Source organism: Apus apus, chromosome 2 (assembly GCF_020740795.1).
Source record: "Apus apus isolate bApuApu2 chromosome 2, bApuApu2.pri.cur, whole genome shotgun sequence".
In the NCBI taxonomy this organism is placed as follows: domain Eukaryota; kingdom Metazoa; phylum Chordata; class Aves; order Apodiformes; family Apodidae; genus Apus; species Apus apus.
In genome coordinates this window covers 48,826,301-48,844,233 of record NC_067283.1, presented here as the reverse complement: position 1 = coordinate 48,844,233, position 17,933 = coordinate 48,826,301, and the positions used below count along the sequence as shown (strand labels likewise).

General features: G+C 39.6%; 1 protein-coding gene across 4 annotated transcripts in view; it reads left to right on the top strand.

Annotated features, from left to right (window-relative positions):
• The window catches only part of TRANK1 (tetratricopeptide repeat and ankyrin repeat containing 1), a 52,575-nt gene extending 36,395 nt beyond the window's left edge, over positions 1–16,180 (top strand). For all 4 annotated transcript variants that reach the window (XM_051610369.1, XM_051610370.1, XM_051610371.1 and 1 more), the window contains 7 exons: positions 63–151; positions 4,598–4,701; positions 6,711–6,843; positions 7,696–7,841; positions 9,145–12,221; positions 13,753–13,848; positions 15,055–16,180. In XM_051610369.1, the coding sequence (XP_051466329.1) occupies positions 63–151; positions 4,598–4,701; positions 6,711–6,843; positions 7,696–7,841; positions 9,145–12,221; positions 13,753–13,848; positions 15,055–15,164 (3,755 nt within the window). In that variant the 3' untranslated portion in view covers positions 15,165–16,180. The remainder of the gene's footprint in view (positions 1–62; positions 152–4,597; positions 4,702–6,710; positions 6,844–7,695; positions 7,842–9,144; positions 12,222–13,752; positions 13,849–15,054) is intronic.
• The last annotated feature ends 1,753 nt before the right edge of the window (positions 16,181–17,933 follow it).

Below are 17,933 nucleotides of genomic sequence, written 5' to 3'. Positions count from 1 at the left end.
TACTTCAGTGTTTTCTGCGATTTATCCGTTCTAACACAAAATGATTGTGCCTGACCTTCTAGACCTAGATGACAGCATGTTTGCTAAGACGTCAACTCCAGAAGAATGGATTGCACAGGGAGACTACTATGCTAAACATCAGTTCTGGGAGGTAGGAGCATATATTTATCTGAAATAAGGATTCTTGTCTATTCCAAAACATTTTTATTATTTGCATCTATGAGATTATCTGTAAGCTTCAGTTGTTCTGTAGCAGTGTATTTTAGTTTATGATTTGTAGTTTTGTGTCTACACACTATTTGTAAACAACTTGCAAGATGTAAGCAAAGAGAGTGAGCCTTTTGTCTGTAATCTGAAATTCACTGCTGAGAAGTTTTCAGTCCAATGATACAAAAACATTTTAATGCACACAAAAGGTGGTTGGAAAAGCCAATTATTATCAACAACTGGAATTGACTGGAATTTGTGAAACTGAACCACATGCTTGACAATATCATTACACATTACTGTAGGAAAATGAAAACATTTCTTGGAAGTCCACTGATTTGAGTGATGATCTCATAGCCCTTTTATGGTTTTGTGAACAGTAGTTAGGGATGGATGCAAAAATCAGCATGTAAAGAACCAAGGGAACACTAAGAAAACTATAGAAACAGTAGCAAAATGATGGGTTCATTCCCTTACTATTTAAAGAGCATGAAGATTTTACAGTATTTTATTTCCTGAAATTAATACAATCCAGATATGGCTTGACATTTAATGGAATGGAAGCAAAACCCAGCCAGGACGACCCCAATGAATTATTCTACAAGGAGTTAAGGTGTATCTTTAGGTTAAATGCTCTTGTCCTTATGAGTGGTTTTAGCTTCCCAGGTGTCAGTTGGGAATATCATACAGTGGACACAAACAGGTCCAGAGTATTTCTGGATCACACTGAAGTTAACTTCTTGGTGCAGGTACTAAGGGACCCAACTAGGAAAGGTGCCCTCCTAGTTTTGTTGTTTGTATAAAAAGAGGGACTCGTGGATGATGTGTGATTAGTGGCTGTCTCAGTCACAATGACCACAAAGTAGTTGAGTTACAAATCATTGACAATAGGAGAAGAAATGCCAGCAAATCTTAGTCCTTGGATATGGGGAGAGTAGCCCTTGGGCTGCTGAAGGAGCTAGTTAATAAAGTCCCCTGGGAATCTGCTTTTGAAGATCTTGTAGTCCATGAATGCTCATCACTTTTTAAGAGCCATCTCTTAAGACCACAGGAGCAGACAGTTCCAAAGTGCTGCCAGCCAAGCAGACTTGCAGAAGGTCTGCCAGGGGGGCAGAAGGTCTGACTTGGCTGAGCAGGGATCTTCTAGAACTTAGAAAAGGAAAGAGTATGGATATTGGAAGCAAGGGCAGGCAACACAGGAGGATTACAGAGACGCTGTTTGCCACAGCAGGGAGAAAATTCATGTGGCCAAAGCTTGATTAGAGTTCAACTTGGCCAGTACTGTGAAGGACAACAAAAAGGGCTTCTTAAAATACATTAACAGTGAAAGGAGGATTAGAGGTATCATTGGGGTGTTATTTGATGAGGTCAGTCAGCTCACAAACAGGGTTGTAGGCAAAGCAGAGACGTTTAGTGCTTTCTTCACCTCTGTCTTTAACACTGATGATGGGCCTTAGGACCCCTGGAGCTCTGTGTTGGAAAACCATGACTGGAGGTATGATCCCTGTGGACTCTGAACTTATCTGAGAATTGCTGTTCCAACTGGATGTGCATAGGTCTATGGGGCTCTGTGGGACTCATTCCAGGGTACTGGAAGAACTGGCTGATTTTTATTGCAGGACCTCTCTCCATTTTTTTCAACTGGCTTAGGAGTCTGGAGAGGTCCTTGTCAACTGCAAGCTTGTGAGTGTCCCAGTTTTCAAGAAGGGTAAGGAGGAAGGCCCTGGTAATTACAGGTCTGTCAGTGTCACTTCAGTGCCTGGTAAAATTATGAAGAAGGTTATTCTGGGAATTAAGGCAAAACACTTGAGAGAGTGTGTGAGCTGACAGAGGCAGGATGCAGGAAGAAACACAGGATGGGTGAAATGCAAAGAGTAAATTTATTTTTGTTACCTCACACACTGGAGGATCTCTGAAGCAGCACCCAGGCAGAGGCACACAAGGGGGAACACAAGCCCAGAAAAGCTTAGTCCTTGCTAGAGAGAGTTTTTTAACCTGCTGCTTTCCCCTATACATCAGGGGTTTTTCACAGCCATAGTTATCCACTGTGTGAAGTCTTCCTCACAACAGGGCAGGAACCTCAAGCACTTTCAATAGGGTGCCACATAGTCTTTCACAGGCCTACGTTATCTAAACACAGATGTTCTACTTGTCAAGCACAGAAGACTAAAAAAAGATTAGCATGGTATGTGTTTTTTGACACCCAGCTGCGAGTCACTGGAGCGTGTTTACAGTCCTGACCAATCTTCTGTTACTTTCCTACAGAAACAGTGCAGTCATTGGTCATAGCCAGCATGGGTTCACGAGGGAAAAGTACTACTTAACCAATGGTATTTCTTTTTATGACAAGATTGCCCATCTAGTTGACCAAGGGAAGCCAGTAGATGTGTTGTTTCTGGATTTTAGCAAAGTTTTTGATGCTGTCTCTCACAGTGTCCTTCTGGACAAAATGTCCATCTCTCAACAAGTCCATCATACATTGGGTGAGCACTAGTCTGACAGGTCAGGGTCAAAGTGTTACAGAAAATGGGGTTATATCAGGCTGGCAGCCACTCACCAGTGGGGTTCCACAGGGCTCAATTTTAGGGCCCTTGCTCTTTAATGTTTTTATAAATGATCAGGACACAGCAATTTAATTTTCCTTAAGAAAGTTTGCTGACAATACTGAGCTAGGAGGAGCTGTGGACTCCCTCAAGGGTAGGGAGGCCTTACAGAGAGGTTTGGATAGACTAGAGAGCTGATTAATCACCAATGGTATGAAATTTAACAAGAGCAAGTGCTGGATTCTGCACCTGGGATAAGGTAATCCTGGTTATATATACAAACTGGGGGATGAGAGGCTGGAATGCAGCCCTGTGGAAGGAGACTTGAGGGGGTTGGGTTGGTGGCAAGTCGAATATGAGTCAACAGTATGCCTTGGCAGTATAAAGGGCCAACCATATCCTGGGGTGCATCAAGCACACCATAGCTAGCTGGTTGAGGGAGGTGATTGTCCCACCCTACACTGTGCTGGTGTGGCCCCCCCTCGAGTACTGTGTTGCAGTTTTGGGTGCCTCAGTGTAAGGACAGCAGACTATTAGAGTGTGTCCAGAGGAAGGCAACCAGGGTGTTGAACAAACTCAAGAGCAAGACTCAAGTGGAAGACTTGAGGTCACTTGGCTTGTTCACCTTGGAGCAGAGAAGGCTGAGGGGTGACTGTATTGCAGTCCACCAACTTCCTCAAGGAGGGCAGCAGGAGATGCTGATCTCCTCTGTCTGGTGACCTGCGATAGGACACGGAAATGGAGTGAAGCTGCCTCAGGGGAAGTTCAGACTGAACATTAGGAAAAGGCTTTTCACTAAGAGGGTGATTGGCCACTGGAACAGGCTTCCCAGGGAAGTAATCACAGCACCGAGCCTGTCTGGATGACACTCTTAGCCATATGGTTTAATTTTAGGGTCTTCCCTTCCAACTCCAGATATTCTATGATTCTATGAAATAAGATTTTTGGCAGAAGGAAAGCTTCAATTTTTTGCTAATAGCATTGTACAGTTTTTTGTATGGAACCCAGGTAATTATAAGAAGGCAAAAATCAAAATAATCAGCTGCAGACAATCTTTATCTCCCTTTAAAAAAAAAAAAAGGCAATTTTCTAAGAGGACAGAAAAGTGTTTAGATAAAAAAACACACAGTTGAAAAAAATTAATCTTCAAATCTGAAATGTATTCATTGTATTATCTGCTGTTCTGTTTTCTTTATAACCCTGATCTTGGCTTACCATTGCTATATTAAGAAGAAATTACCTGGTGAATCTGGCAGTTCTAAGGGTGGCTTGCAATGTGCAATTTCCAAACAGAAGCAAATACTAGATTAATGGATAGAGTAAAGAAATAATAGTGTTCTAGAATGAGCAAGGTGATAATGAAGCAAACCTTGCTAGGAGCATAGAAACTCCTGCTGTTCCTCTGTAGTTTATTGCAGAAAGATTTTATCACAGTAAAAGCATGAATAAATGTTCCATGCTTTTCAATGTAGCCTTGCACATACTGGTTTTCCCAGCTTTTATTCTTAGAATATATGTGGTAGATGTCTGGTGACTTGCCAATTAATGGTTTAGGCCATCATGCAAATTGCATGTGCAGTTCTATCAGCCTACTAGGTAATTTGCTTTTACTACTTCCATGTATAACATTGTAATTAAAATTCTAATTGTGATTGTCACATGTGGACTGACTTTAAAGCTTTTCTTTTTGTCCTAAATATATACTGCAATGTTTTACATCTTCCTTCTTCTAGGCACCCTAACAGTCTTTGTTTTCCATTAAAGTAACTGTAAAACTGAGTATTGCTTTTATGTGATAAGCCGTGGGTTGGATGCACGTGTGTGAATGGTGTATGATTTCACTCCAGGTGGCAGCCAAATGTTACCAAAAGGGAGGAGCATCTGACAAGTCAAAACTGGCCCTGGCACATGATGCTGTTCTGAAAGTGCATTCAAAGAAAAGCAGTCCCAGGTAAGTGTAAATGCAGATGAGCAAATGTCATTCTTTGGTGCCAGACCTCACAGGTGTGTGCAGAGGGAGATTCCCACCACAGTTGTAGGACTGGATTGGAGACATTGGGGTACTGCATCTGGGGAAGAAAAACCCCATGTAGCAGTGTAGGCTGGGGGCTGACCTGCTGGAGAGCAGCTCTGAGCAAGAGGACCTGGGAGTCCAGGTGAACAACAGGATGACAATGAGCCAACAATGTGCGCTCGCAGTCAAGAGGGCCAGTGGCATCCTGGGGTGCATTAAGAAGAAAGAATATGGCGAGCAGGTTGAGGGAGGTTATCCTCACCCCTTACTCTGCACTGGTGAGGCCACTTCTGGAGTACTGTGCCAAATTCTGGGCTCCCTAGTTGATGAAGGACAAATAACCACCAGAGAGTCCAGCACAGAGCTGCTAAGGTAATTTGGGGGCTGGAGCATCTACCATATGAGAAAAGGCTGAGAGACCTGGGCCTGTTTAGCCTGGAGGAGAGGAGACTGAGGAGGGGATTTCACCAGTACTTATAAGTATCTAAAGGGTAGTTATCAGGAGGATGCTACCAAACTCTTCTCAGTGGTGTCTAGTGAGAGGACAAGAGGTAGTGGTCACAAACTGGAACACAGGAGTTCAATGAAAATTAAAGGAAAAGCTTTACTGTGAAGGTAACAGCACTGGAACAAGCTGCTCAAAGAGGCTGTGGAGATTCCTTCTCTGAAGACATTCAAAACCTGTCTGGACATGTTCCTGTGTGATCTACTTTAGGGGATCCTGCTCTAGCAAGGGGATTGGACTAGATAATCTTCAAAGGTTTCTTTCCCATCTCTACCATTCTGTGATTCTGTGAGAACCACGCAAGTGAGGTACCTTCACATCTTTGTGGGTGACCGATCCTAGAACAGCTCCAACAGGATCTGGGGCACTGCTCCCTTTGGGGAGTAGGGAATGCAACTGTATGCCCTAGCCTGTCCAAATCAAATGTGGCCCTTCAGAGGGCTTACTGGTTATGTGAGAGAAAAGCAACAGGATTTGCATTGCCTCAGGAGGCCTTATATTCTATGATTTAGATAGAAGAACCTATGCCACTGGCAGTGATCAACTCGAGTTAATCCCACTGCATATTCACCTAACACAGAAGGAATGGTGGTGTTCATTGGGGAAGAGGAGCTGCTAACAAAAAGTGAGCTTTGAGGTAAAATTAGTGTCAATCTAAACTGAACAAGCAGAACTAGGTCTGAAACAAAGGACAGTTTTGAATGGACAGATTTTGAGATTAATGCTTTAGTTGCTGCCATCAGCTGGGCAAAATAGCTTGGGTTTGGCTGGTGAGAAAGTTTGCGGTTTCCTGAAGGGGCTAAAAAACTGGGACTTGTCTCAAATAAGACAGAAGAAAACTTTATGGGGAGGACTCTAGATGTAAGTGAATTAATTCCTGTTCGTGCTGGGCTGAAAGCTAGAGTAGGTAAGAAATTACTAGAGCAGAGGAAGCTAGCACTAAGGAGAAGAGAGGGAAGGTCTGAAGAGATGTTATTACTGTACTTAATAAAGGTTTTTACCTTTCCTAATAGCCTGTTTCATATTAGTGGCCCTGACTTAGAAGTATAAGGACACTCAAAATTTCATAATCATAGAGAATTTGTTGATGGGACTGAAGAGTTTTTTCAGTTGGCTGTAAGCTGCACTGCTCATCAACTGGATAAAGCTTGGGGAGAAATTTGGGAAATTGGGTTATGTTAAGTTGACAGAACATATGTAATAATGAAGCTGTGAAAGTAGTGAGGTTTTTAGTAGAAGTATTAATGCTGCTGTACAAATCATAAGATTCCTGTGTGCTCTATAACCTGAAATGCTCTGTATGGTTCTAACTTAACTAACTAAAAGTACTTCATCAGGTTATGTATGAAGAACATGTGAGTGCTGGTAGGATTCAGTCACTGATCATGTGATCCTAAAGTTAATTTGGATTCAAGCAGTAATTTTCTCTTACTTTCTACAGGGAAAAACAGACGGAATATTTGACTTTGGCTAAAACTTACTTGGAATGTGGAGAACCAAAGTTATCACTAAAATGTCTGTTTCAGTCAAAGGAGTTCCGGCTTTGTGCAGAACTGTGTAAAAAGTTAGGAAAGGTACTAAATCCTTGAAACTAACATTTTTTCCTTTTCCTATAGATGTTTTCTCTCACGTGACTCTTAATTGTATTTTTCTATGATGTGGTATTAGCTGAAATAAACCAGCTCTTTAAGCTGGGCAGTTCATTTGTCACAGAAGAGACAGATGAGGAATGAAGAGAACAATGATGAAATCATATGGTCTAGGTTTATTTCTTTGGCTTTCTTCAGATGTTGCCATCAGTCATTTCTGCTTTGTAGTCAGAAGTTTGACTTCATGATACTTAAGCTGTTGCTTCTTTCAATACTCTGATGCTGAAATTTTGCTGATTGCAGCAATCTGAATGGAACCTTGAAACTTGCAAGGCTTGAGTAATGTACTAACAATTTTCTAAGTGTATGAGGATATTTAACATTTTATTTGCAGTGCATTTCCACTAAAAAAAGTGATTGTTCCCAAATACTTAAAGTTTAAGATACAAGGTTACGGTTCCCATTCTGCATCCATAACTGTTTTAATTTAATCCTGTAGATTCTGAGAAATTTGCAAGTCAACAGAAGTGTGTGTGGTGTTTTTTAACAGAGCTAGGTGAATAAAAAGCATTTTGGAAATCATGTGTAATTTGGAAATCCTCTTTAATTTTACATTCTAGTTTTTTGGACACAAATATTTTGAAGGTTTTAAAAAATCTGTTCAGTTTTAATGATTGCTTTTCATATGTATTTGATTACATTCATATGCTTTGCTAACAATTTATTAATGTGCTTCTCTATGAGACACCTACATGATGGAATTACTAAATTTATTCTATTAATGTACTTTTGACTGTTTACAGCACTGTGGTTTCATTACTGACTTTTGCATTGCAGATGAAAGATGCTGCAGTTTACTATCAGAAAAGCCAGTGCTACAAAGAAGCATGCGAATGTTATGAAGAAATTGATGAGTTTGATTTGGCAGTTAAAATGTATTGTCAAGAACAACTCTATGAAGAAGCAGCAAAGGCAGTTGAGAGGTATGTCTTCCAAGACCATATTGGAATATAATTCTCTTTTCTATTTCCAAATTCAACATAATACAGCTGGCTCACCATAGACTTTTTACGAAAGTTTTGGCTGGTGACTTTGTGTTATAATTAAGTTAAATTAACTGTATTAGAATTCTCACTTGGGTAATTATTCTACTGCATACACATCTGGAACAATGACTAGCTTCATTTTCCTAGGAATTTTTTCTAATCTCTGTTACTAGTCATGCAAGTTCATTTTCAGCCAGTCCTCTGAACTAGATTCTCAAGGTAAATATGACAAATGCATTTAATAGAAATATTAAATACTTCTCTTTTAAGGGTGAAATTGCAATCGATTTAGCCACTTTTTTTCTGTAGGAGTATAACCATTAGATGTGTGATGCATCATGCAGCAGTCATTGTGGCAAATGAACCATTTGTCTTAATATCTCCAGCTTAAAAGCAAAGAATTAATTAAGTAATTAATTAAGTAATTTTAACAACCAACTAGCTCTGCCTCTCCAACAGATTCTAGGTCCCAGTCTCCGAGATGTACTTTTCCGTGCCATCTCCCCTGTGCTGTCTCAGGGCATTTAAGAACTGCCTCACACTGTGCTTGATAAACTGATTTTATTAGTATCTTTCTGACAGAACTTTGCATCTGGCACCATCCCTGTGACCTCATCCTCATATTCTTGCAAAAACAGTTCATTAATTGGCCGCATCTTCCATTACACCTAAGCTGATTGACTTTTAAAGAGTATATACACCAGTGAGAATTCCTGCAAGGCCTACAGTTACACACCTTCACTGAAATCCTTTGTGATGTATCTCTTATAATGGCAACTGCTTTTTGAAAGAGTAAAACTTGTTTGATATGTAGAGGTAGTTGGAGTTAAAAGTTTAAGCATTAAAGTCACACCAACTAACAATTTTTTAAATAAGCCTTTCCAACTCATTCATGCAAATTCATCAGCATAGGTACAAAAATTTGCACTCCCACGTTTATCATGAAAAGATTATCATAAAAGGCTAATGATAATCTACTCACCCATCAGGAAAAAAATTACTCATTGTCAGCATGCAGGAGAGAATACTTCTGCAAGACTCACTTAGACAATACCTTAAAAATCAGCCAATAATAATTAATAACTAAGATGGATGTATCACTGGAAATAGTTGGCCCTTTTGAAGGAGGGGCTTCTGGGGGCAGCTCTTTGTTTAATGTTTTGGAGGCTTTCTAAAAATGCAGTGTTTTTTGTCTAGGTTACTCATCTATGGTAGTAAATGTATGTATCTATTATTTCAGATATGAAGAGATGCTAAATGCAAAAGGGCAAATGGTTTCCGAACTGTCATGTACAGCAAATCAGTTGTATTTGGAAGCAGCTGCAAAGTACCTGAGTATGAACAGAACTGAGGAAATGATGCGAGTCCTTTCAAAACTTGATATAGAGGATCAGCTTGAGTTTCTGAAGTCTCGTGGATGTTTACACCAAACAGCAGACTTACTGAAAAGGGAAGGTCGAGAGGAAGAAGCCGCAAAGTTAATGAAACAACACGGGTTTGCTCTGGAGGCAGCCAACCTCACAGCTGTAAAAGAGTTTCGCGCATCATGTTTGCTCGCTGCGGCTCGTGCCGGTGTGAATTGCTGCTCGGAATCGGACCTGGCTGACACAGAGGTCATCCTAAGAGAAGCTCTGGAACTTTGTGAACAAACTGAGCAGAAGTCCGGCATTGCTGAGGCTGTGTTTTTGCAGGGAGCTCTGAAGGCAGACTACACAAAGCTGAGAAGCGCATACTGCCAGTTCCTATCTCTGAATCATTCTGCTGGTGCAGTTGAAGCTCTTTTTGAGTTATCTCGCTGCAGCGCTCCTAGCCAGAACATCCTCTTCATGGCAGTGCGTGGCTTAATGGCTCTTCTAAGTCTGGTCAGGAGTTTGAAGAAAGCAGCCACCAATGCAGAGAAAGATATGGTGAAGTCATGCTTTGCCTATTTTGGGATTGTGCCAACAGGTGACAGTTGCCAGGTGTCTCAAAATGAAGCTGAGCCCATTCTCAGGTTTTTGTCAGACAAGCCAAGTCTAAAAGAGAGGAAGACAAAAGGTGATTTCTCAGTAAGCACTGAGGAGGTAAAATCGGCTTTGAGGCAGCACTTGTTAAACAGGTTGTGCTCTATCACCCATGAGTTGCTGAACAAGCATTACCCTGATATTTGTATGAAGTTCATTGCTGGCTTGAACTGTGAAAATAAAAACTGTGGAGGTTACCATAAGCCCTTGTTGCGCCATGAAGCAAAGACAGTATTACAGTGTAAAATGCATCTGGTGGCAATAAATGGACTGCTCTTGGAGGCCATACACACTTTCCCTAAAGAGCTGCTGTATCATTGCAAAAGCTTTGAGGACATTTTGACTGCTGAAAAATACAAATCATGCGAAGCCCTCATAGACATATTTTTTCCTAATCATTTTCATTTGAGAATACTGTCTGAGAACCCAAAGGCATGCAAAGAAATACTGGAATTCAGTAACTTTATTTCGAAACCCTGTAGAGCAGCATTGAAGGAGTACATCACATTTAAGTTTGAAAATGAAGACACAGCAGCCAGAAGAGAATCAACTGACTTGTGGCTACGTGCCATGCAAGTTTTCATCTTATCTTCAGGATATCCTGAAGAATTTGAGAAACTTCTTTTTAAGGAAGAGGATGATTATAACAAAGAGCTAAACTTTGCTTTGTCAAAGGTAAAAAACTCCACAAAGAGTAAAGGCCAAGGAGGAAAGGTCAAAGGAATAGAGGGCAGACATGGGATGTTGCTACCTGACAAAAACGTTGAAAATGCAGGGAGAACACACTTGTGCTTCATTCGACTTCTTGAAAATTCGCTGGAGCAATTCTATGTTCATAAGAACCCAGAAAACTGTAAAAGGTTTTTTTTCCGTTTCATGAATGTCCTCATCAAGAAATGCACAAGATACCTGATTCCAAGCATAGGAAATACAGTGATGTTGTTGGAATTCCAGTACATTCTCTGTTGTGCTGTCCTGATGCGTCTCTGCAAGAACATGACTCTCTGCTTTCCAAAGAGTTACATTGCTCTCATTCACTACTGGGAGTTTTTGTTCAGAAGCAAGGACCATAACAGAGAAGTTAAAGACACTTTTTTGATTATACAGGAGTACAGACCAAAGGATCCATACGTATCTGTACAAACTTTCCAATTTCATCTCTGTTACCTAGCAGAAGTTTTGTGTGGAGTTAATGGAAATTTCAATGTCCTTCTGGATGCTTTTGAGAATCGTGATTGCATAACTTCAGGGGAGGCTGAGCGAACTGTAGTGCTGTGCTTAGTGATGTTACTGAATGCTGACCAGGTGCAGAATTCTAAATATAGATTCCTCTTAGGCCAGCAATTCCCTGAAATCAAAGCGATGCTGAAATCAATGAGAAAAGACTCTCCCTCTAAAGTGCCTGGAAGATTGCTCAGGATCGTGGAGCAAGTGAGTCATGCTACACATGTAAGAGAAATTGCTGCAGGCCTGCAAGAGCTTTTGGCAGAGCGAGATGAAGAGCACTTAGTTGACTGCCGATGGAGGTGGGACTCTGTGTACACTCAGGGGCATCCACCCATACGGGGCATCCTGTATGAAAGAATAAACCTCGACAGGTTTATGACCTCTTTGGATAAGACTGAATATGCTGATGAGCTAGAAGAGGAACTTGGAAGGGTTCATTGCTTAGAGGACCAAAAGGATCCCCTGGAAGTCATTGCACTCAGCAAGCAACAGAAACAAGAACAGAAAGCATCTGCTCAACGCCATCTGCATCGTGTCTTCCGTTTTGTTTCTCTGTGCGTGAAGTGGAAAAGGAAAGCCTGCTCCAAAGCTGAGCTTGTTGCAATGGAAGGAGAGGAGTTCTTATCGGAGATCTTCAAAAAAGCAGATATTGACCAAACCCAGTGTGACCTCTGTGGAGACAAGTTTAATCAGAACTCCGAGAACTATTTCAGCCGGTCAGAAAGCATGGAGGCAGACGCTTCTGAAGCTGTGACACCAACAGAAGTTGGTGGGGAACAAAAATTGCATGCAGAAGGCAATGCAATTTCAGTGGCCAGTGATGCTTACCTAGAGCACAGAAACACAGAGAAACACAGGAATAATGATGCTGCCTATAAATACTATGCTGACTTTTTCAGAAGACAGATAGATCCAATAATACATGATGGTCTGGAAGTAGTGGAGGCCATTAGGGAGCAGACTTACTCCCAAGACCATTTAGCATATAAAGAAGGTTCCAACTTATGCCAGAGAAAAATCAAAGAGAATATTAAGAAGATTTCAGGTGCAGTAGAGGAAATCTATGAGAGAAAAGCCTGGGCTAAAGGTAGGACCTTTCCAGCTTTCTTTTTAATAATTTGAGACCAAACTTCTAGACCTGACAAAGCTTGATTTGAAAATCTTAATGTGGTCAAGAGAAAGGTGTTCCCAGGTATTTCAGGTAGCTGAGGAAAAGAGAAACTGAGACGCTTGAACATATTAGCAAATACATTATCCTCTCTTCCAAAAATAATGCATCAGTACAGATAAAGTGAATAGCGGTTAATTTTCGTAAGTAGTAAATTTTAACTAGACGATCAGATGTATTGTGTTCTCTCTGCATTTATACAGTCTTAGAGCAACCCATTATATTAGACCAGGTAATCTTTACTAATTTTTCTACTATTTCCTATGTTTTTTTTAGTTCTGCCAGCCATAATAATTTGGATATACAGGAGCAGAGTGTCCGAGTAGTTGGGAGTCTTTGGTTAAGGATATCTGGCTAGTCCACCCTTGAACTAGTAATTTTTCTGGGGCTGAAGTGGATACTTAACTACAAATCTGTGGGGTGTCAGGCACTCAAAGGCAACCCTGGTATTACAAAGTCCTGTAAATTAAGGTGCTTAAGAGATATGTATTTTTATATTTGATCCTCCCCATAGGCTTTGAGTATTTTTCTTTGCTGGTTTTCACAAGCAAAACTAAATCACTGAATGAGTGGCCTAGGAGTGAAATTGTTTGGGGTACTTGCTGTGGGAAAATGACATCTTCAATGAAAACATTGTTTCTGGCTTTAGTTGTAGAAACCCACCAACTCTGTTGAGCTGTCAGTTTGCCTGTGATGTCTGACAGTAATGCAAAACTGTAATATTTGATATGTTCATATCAGTAAAATATGTTAAAGTAGTAGGTTGTAATCTTAATGTGTAACCTTTATTCCTAGTGGAAAGCTTTTATATATGGATGAAGTCCATAAGGTTTTCCTTATTATTTAGTTGCTTTTCTGCTCAATAAACCATGATAGTGATTAGTATAATACATGTAGTAGCCTTAATGAGGTAATAGTTGATTTTGTTTTGACAGTTGCTTGATGAATGTTACCTTGTTCTCCTACTGAGTGAAAATATATTTACAGAAGTTACTTGCCTTTGAGATTACATTTCTCTTGCTTTTTTCAAGCATTTTTCAAGTCCTTAGTGGTGTAGTTAAGCAAGGGCTGCAACATCTTAGGTCTGTGCTTGACTTACATAATTTCAGTGGGTTAATGAATGTCAGGAACTTCAATACCCAAAAATACATAAACCAGATTGTTTTCAAGAGTTTCAGGTGTACCTTCAAAGGGACAGCAACAAGGATGGAGAGCTTCTCCTCTGACAGACAGTGCTAGTAATGTTGATTGGAATAGGGAGTAATACATAGAGCATCTTGATCCCCAGCTGTGAATTTGCCTGCACATGAGATCATTGGTGACTGAGACCTCTTGCCGTGCAGTGTCATCATACAGAGAGCTGCGTTGTAACTTCATTTTGTGCTTGGCTTTTAACTGCTGTCCATCTCTCAGCTAGTGTTCTCACAGAATGTTAATTGTGCTGTTTCAGGGGAAGAAATAATAACCAAACATGCCAATAAATTGGTTGCCACCATTGATGAGGCTTGTAAGTGGCTGAAAATGGACTCTCATAGGATAAAAGAAGGTATGTTTTCAAATTACACAGGTTTCTGTGCCCCCTAGAGGACACTGTTCTGGAATAGTCTCTTAGGATCATTTAGTCTCCAAGTTAGTAGTGTTGTGGATATTCACTCACCATCTAGGCAACAAGAAACCACCACCTCTACAGGGGCACTCTGGAAAACATGAGTTAACCAGTCTTTCCTCTGTGGCTCTCTGAAACAGAGCATGAGCCTCAAAGCTGGTTACAGGGTGGCCAAAATGGAGTGAGCCTTCTCCTCTGGCCCTCAGTGGATCCCAGCCTGCATAAAGTGTGTGCACACACGCAGCTGCAGATCCGCATGTAACTATGGCTCAAGTGCAGTCTTCAGGATAGAAACTTAGGCAGGGAAGACAGAAGAGAAACTGTCTTCATTTTCACCAGTAAGATAATGCTGTTTCTTAACTCTGCTGTGACTGTGCATTTATGGATAGCCTGGATCCCAGTTCTTGGAAACCAGCTTCCTAACAAAACTAATCCTTCACTTGCTTTTAAGAGTTCTGTGAAAAAATATGTGCAGTCAATTTTCTTTTGTTTTCACTTGCATTTCACTTGGTTTCACACCAGAAGTAGCAGTACATCAATGCAGTCTACTGGATCACAGACTTCTAAGGACAAGTTTTAAGACTTCATTGTGCCTACCTCTATGTTTAAGTTTGTATTTAGGTGGTGGGATTGTAACAATTGCTTAAAAAGGCAGCAGTGAAATGATCAGGCATACAGACTATACTATATGTAAAGCATTAAAGTAGCTCTATTTTAGAGAATTTGAAGCTGATAAAGGCCTTGTGTTACACTCTCCTGTTTCAATAAAGAAGTAGTTGATAAGACTACATGGGAGTGCTGTCATAGTCTCACAAGCAACATTATAGTCTGTCTTTAAAGTTGGTAAGCAAAAGTATAGTCTGCTGAAACTGAACCTTGAGAGAGGAGAGATGTATGTCTTAAAAAAGGCAAAAGCAGTAATAATAGAAACAGATTTTCAGTGTAAAAATGAATTACTACTGCAGTAGGTGGCTTAGCAGTCTCTGCTTCCTAGTGAAGCTCTGAAGCACACACATTAAGGTATATTGCCGACATATAAAATAGCAAAGACATAGCTTGTCATGTTGTTAAGAGGACAAGGTATTGGGGTTTTTTATTCTGCATTAATTTATTGTTTTTAATGTTAATTTATTGTTTTTAATGTAGGCTTTGTGCATGATAGAGACTTGGAAGATGAAGTGGAAGATGAAAGCATGGCTTTTGAAGAACTTGTCAATAAAAAACCCTCCAGAAAAAAAGGAAGATGGGGGAAATGATAATTAGAAAAAATACTCAGGTTGCTACTCTGTGTTGTTAACAATCTAATTTTAGAATAAAAAAAATTGTTAAAAAGAAAAATAGAGGGATGGGGTCAGAAATGGGAAGAGTCTGAAGAAAAAGAGCAACTTATGCTAGTGTCTTTTTATCACTTGTATTATGTCAGAACAATTGTTTATATGGTGATGATATAATTGCTAAAATCAATGACAGGACAGATTTCTTTTCAAACCTATGTGATAGCTTGAAAGTAAAAAAAAAAAAAAGCCAAAGAAACAAGTAGGAAAAAATAATTATGTTTTTGCCTTATCTCAGGGGTATTTTTCCACTCAGTCTTCTTTGTCGTCTTCCCTGTTAATTTACGTCATCACTCTCTGAGGTGGAATACTCCAAAAAATCAAAGGGTAGTTCCTCTGATTTTAAAAGGTTTTAATCAGTGTTCTTGGATTACCATTGTAAGCCTGCTGTGTTCTGAGTAGTCTTTTGTCTAGAAATTTTTGGAGTCTTCAGGTGAGATACTTACCTATTTTCTATGTTTATAGACAGAAACAGTAATTTCTACACACATTCCTATTTTTACAGTGTACATACTTCTAATCAGATAGATACAAAAGTTAAGAATTTCTTCTGTTTGATCAAGTTTTGATATAAAATATTATCTGTACATATTGAAATAGATAATCTTTCTTTAAAAGAGTACTGTGCATTTAAAATGTTTTGTAAGTTTTAACTGTTAGAAGACTTTTTGTAATGTGTAGAAGTTTTTATAAAACCTGTAAGATTTGTCAAATCACTTGATCTTGTCTTATTTTTTGAATGCTTTCTGAAAGCTGTATGTGACCAATGGCCTGAGTGAGATTTACAGGTTGGGTCCAGAATATCAGTTCATACCAATGCTGGTTTACTTCTGGGATTTCACTGCCTCCAACGTACTCTAGTCTCCTTTAGCAACATTTAAAATTAATGCATTTGCATGTTAAACATAACTGGGTCGAGTATTATTTAGTTGTTGAAATATTTTGTCTTGAAAAGTGAGCCACTTTGTATACATAACAAATTGTTTTGATAATTACCTTTTGCCGAAAGCTTAAGAACGTTTTATTACCCTCAATGTGGCGGAAGTGGGACATTTTACATGGGTAAAAATGAAATGCTGCTGTAGAATGGAGCAACGTGGGCAGGACTAATAGTTATCTATTGCATTGTAATTGCTGTTGTCTGCCGGAAAACTCTTCACTAAGTGCTGTGTCTTAAAGAAGCCTTGTTGCTTAAAGTAGTTTAAAATAATACATTGATGAAATCTGATGCTAGTCACTTTCAGCGTATACAAATAATGAATTAAGAAAGATAGATTATTAATACAATTTCCTTGTTTACTATAATGTTATGTATTTTGGATTTAAGATTACTCCAGAAAACTTTCCTGGAAAGTTTCTCAGCTTGAGTATGTACATTTGTGGTAGTAAATGCCACCTGAAGTTTTTAAGGACAAGTACAATTTAAAAATCCTTGCTGGCCACAGTTTAAAGATCTAGTGATCATACTTTATCTCTAAGGGAAAAATAAAGCTTTAAAAACATTATTGCAAAACATCAAACAAAGAGAAAACAAACAAGAAGTTATATTGCATCAAGAACTTCACCTCGGGTACCCTTCCTTCCTGTTCAATACAAACCATTGGTCATTCTCTGACTTTGAATCAGCACTCCCAGATGGAACTTACTTCAAAAGCACATGAAATAATGACTCCTAGCCGGAACTACTGGCAATTCAAATTTCAGGGCTTGTACTAGTTTCAGAGCTATACTAGGCCAAGATTTCAGTAGTGTTCAAGCAGAGATGGGAAATCTAGTTGGATCTGGAGTCCAAACTCTGTGTATTAAAGAGTCTTTTGCCCTATGGTGGTGTGTGTAAGTTCGTCTTTCTCTTCCATGGCAGTCTCTTCAGATAAAAACAATCTGTGTGCATTAATTATATATATATATATATATATGTATATAAAATAGAGATACGCTTCTGGTTTTGGTTTTGTTTTTTTTTTTCCTTTATTTAAAAATCCTTCTCACCCCTGGTGGTAACTTCAGTAGTCTCACACCAGCTAATGCCTTTGACTCAAAGGGCTTAAGAGTCATGACAGTTGCCTTGCTATGTGCCAGGTGCATGTTGCGCCTTGTAGCTGAGTAGTGGATGCAGGCTGTCAAGCTAATCCACCCACTTCTGCCTGTCTAAGCCATGTTGAGTGGAAAAGCATTTAGAAAAGGCTTCCAAAGCACAAAACCTGGTGATTAAAGTCCCTGTCCCTGGTGGTACAAAAATGACACCTAAATGAAAAAGAACAAACTATATACTGTAGTTGGAAGACAGGGGTGTGGTCTAAAAGATGACAATTCTCCAAATTCCAAACCCGTCAAGAAAAAAATACCTTGCTTGAACCTTGTATTAATACAAAGGACTGTGTGGCAAGTGATGGTTTCTTTCTACCTTTTTGCTTTTTTCCTCTTAAAAGCCTCATAGATTGCCCACAGTTTTATTCCAAAACACCTTCCTGGCTGTTAGAAAAGCTGACTCAGCAAAACATTTTAAGACCCTCTGCTTTTTTTTAACTATTTGCTTTCATTCCTAAAGGGAAACCTTTTGCCTTTATGCTCACTGAAAATGTAGGAGGGAAGAAACTGCCTTAGCTCATTGTAAAGAAAATAGAAGGTTTTCCTGCCAGCAAGCCCCATCACATTATTTGCTGAAAACTGGTTATGAAGCACCCCTCCTTA